At 46.7% G+C, this 1,558-nt stretch overlaps 2 protein-coding genes across 2 annotated transcripts; one reads left to right on the forward strand and one right to left on the reverse strand.

Annotated features, from left to right (window-relative positions):
- Positions 1-185: 185 nt before the first annotated feature.
- On the forward strand, positions 186-470 carry PPTG_23269 (hypothetical protein; the record flags this gene model as incomplete). Its single annotated transcript, XM_008909503.1, has 1 exon — positions 186-470. One exon carries the CDS (start codon positions 186-188, stop codon positions 468-470), a length of 285 nt encoding a protein of 94 aa, XP_008907751.1.
- Positions 471-737: 267 nt separating this feature from the next.
- PPTG_23270 (hypothetical protein) lies at positions 738-998 on the reverse strand (the record flags this gene model as incomplete). Its single annotated transcript, XM_008909504.1, has 1 exon — positions 738-998. The coding sequence occupies one exon, from the start codon at positions 996-998 to the stop codon at positions 738-740; it is 261 nt and encodes an 86-aa protein (XP_008907752.1).
- Positions 999-1,558: the final 560 nt, after the last annotated feature.

The raw sequence follows: 1,558 nt of genomic DNA on the forward strand, positions 1-1,558 counted from the left end.
GCAGAAGCGTGCCCAGGACTCAGCTGACACCCGGTCAGCTATCCTGTATCGTTCGTTGGTGTTGTACTCGGACGGCAGTATCCCGATTGACTTTGGAGCTGACATCGGATAAGGCCTCCTCGTCCTCGGCTGCCGAGTCTAAGGCAGCCGAACCAACTCCCGATCCACTCACTGGATCGCGGCGAATGCGTGGTGAAGATCCGGGTGCTTCAAGTTCGAAGCGTCCGCGTACTGGAGAAGAGGTACAGCGGTCACCAGTGCTGGTGACGCCCTCTTCTCATTCTCGCACAGCAAGTGATGTTGCAGTGCGCCTTGCTTGGATGCCTTCTGCATTCGAGATCGCTGACAGGTCCGGCTCGACCTCACCGCCGAAACCGATACCCTTGTATGTTTGCAGCGCCATCAGCGATGACGCTGAAGCTGTCAACATGCACTTTGATCCGTCTACGAATCAAAGCCGTGATTACTGATTCGGACTCTTTCATTAGTTTGCTTAAACTTAGATTACCTATATTTACGTCTCATAAGTATAGATTTACTTAAATAAGAAAGCAAAAGCCGATTTATGAACTGTTATTTATGTCAATGTTTTGGCTTTGGGTTTCCTCCTAAAGTGATATTCTAAATGAAAGGTATTTGCCAACGAGTGGTTGGCAGAATCCGGCAAGCTAATTGGTTGAAAGATACCGCCTTCTAACCAAACAGGAAGTCTAAATGCACACAGACCAGTGGGTCTGTCAAACGTAACCATTGGTGTATCCCACACCAACGTGAAAACCATTGTCGTAATCAAGTGGCTTCATGTAGCCACTTGCGTGTAACCCTGGTACACTAACACTTTCAAAACTCAGCGGCAGTGACGTGAGCTTGGGACGGAACTGAAGATCTTGAATAACGGTAAACGACCCGACTCCAAGTGAAAAGTCGATTGTGGTGATCCACTTAATGGCTTCGTCGATATCAGCAACAGCTTGTTGGCTTTCGACTTCATTCCACATGAGTTCGCTAACCAACGTTGTCCAAGTATTATACACGCTCAAGTTGCGACCTAGTTCTGAGTCTTTTTGGATATCCAGCCGCAAAACTTAATCAATGGCGACGCCGAGATGGAGGCTCAATAAGCCCTACTGCACTCAATGCAGAGTTAGACGCCGTCCTCAAAGGGATCTTCTCTATTATTCAACATGGTAGTTCTTCGTTCGGTCTCAAAGCGCTCTGTACTAAATTATGGTTCGTACTTCTCCTTACTACGCAGACTTAAGCTTCGGTTCAAACCTCCACTTTGCGTTCGACGGTCGGGTACCAGCAGTAAATTATCCACTGGAAACCATGGTAATGTATGACGCTGTTGTTGAACGTTCAGTAAATTCAACAATTTGGTGAATATCTCTAGGCTAAACTAGCAGTTCTGAATATGCCCTTCGGTGATACCACAACTCCTACTCAGCAGGTACTAATCAGCATAATCCAAAGACTCAGCTGGGTAAAAGCTTCTTTCTATGACGTTTCCGGCTACTTTTTAAGACTAGAGGCTTTTTTTCTAAGCCGTAGGCTTTAT

This window comes from Phytophthora parasitica (genome assembly GCF_000247585.1).
Source record: "Phytophthora parasitica INRA-310 unplaced genomic scaffold supercont2.34, whole genome shotgun sequence".
NCBI lineage: Eukaryota > Oomycota > Peronosporomycetes > Peronosporales > Peronosporaceae > Phytophthora > Phytophthora nicotianae.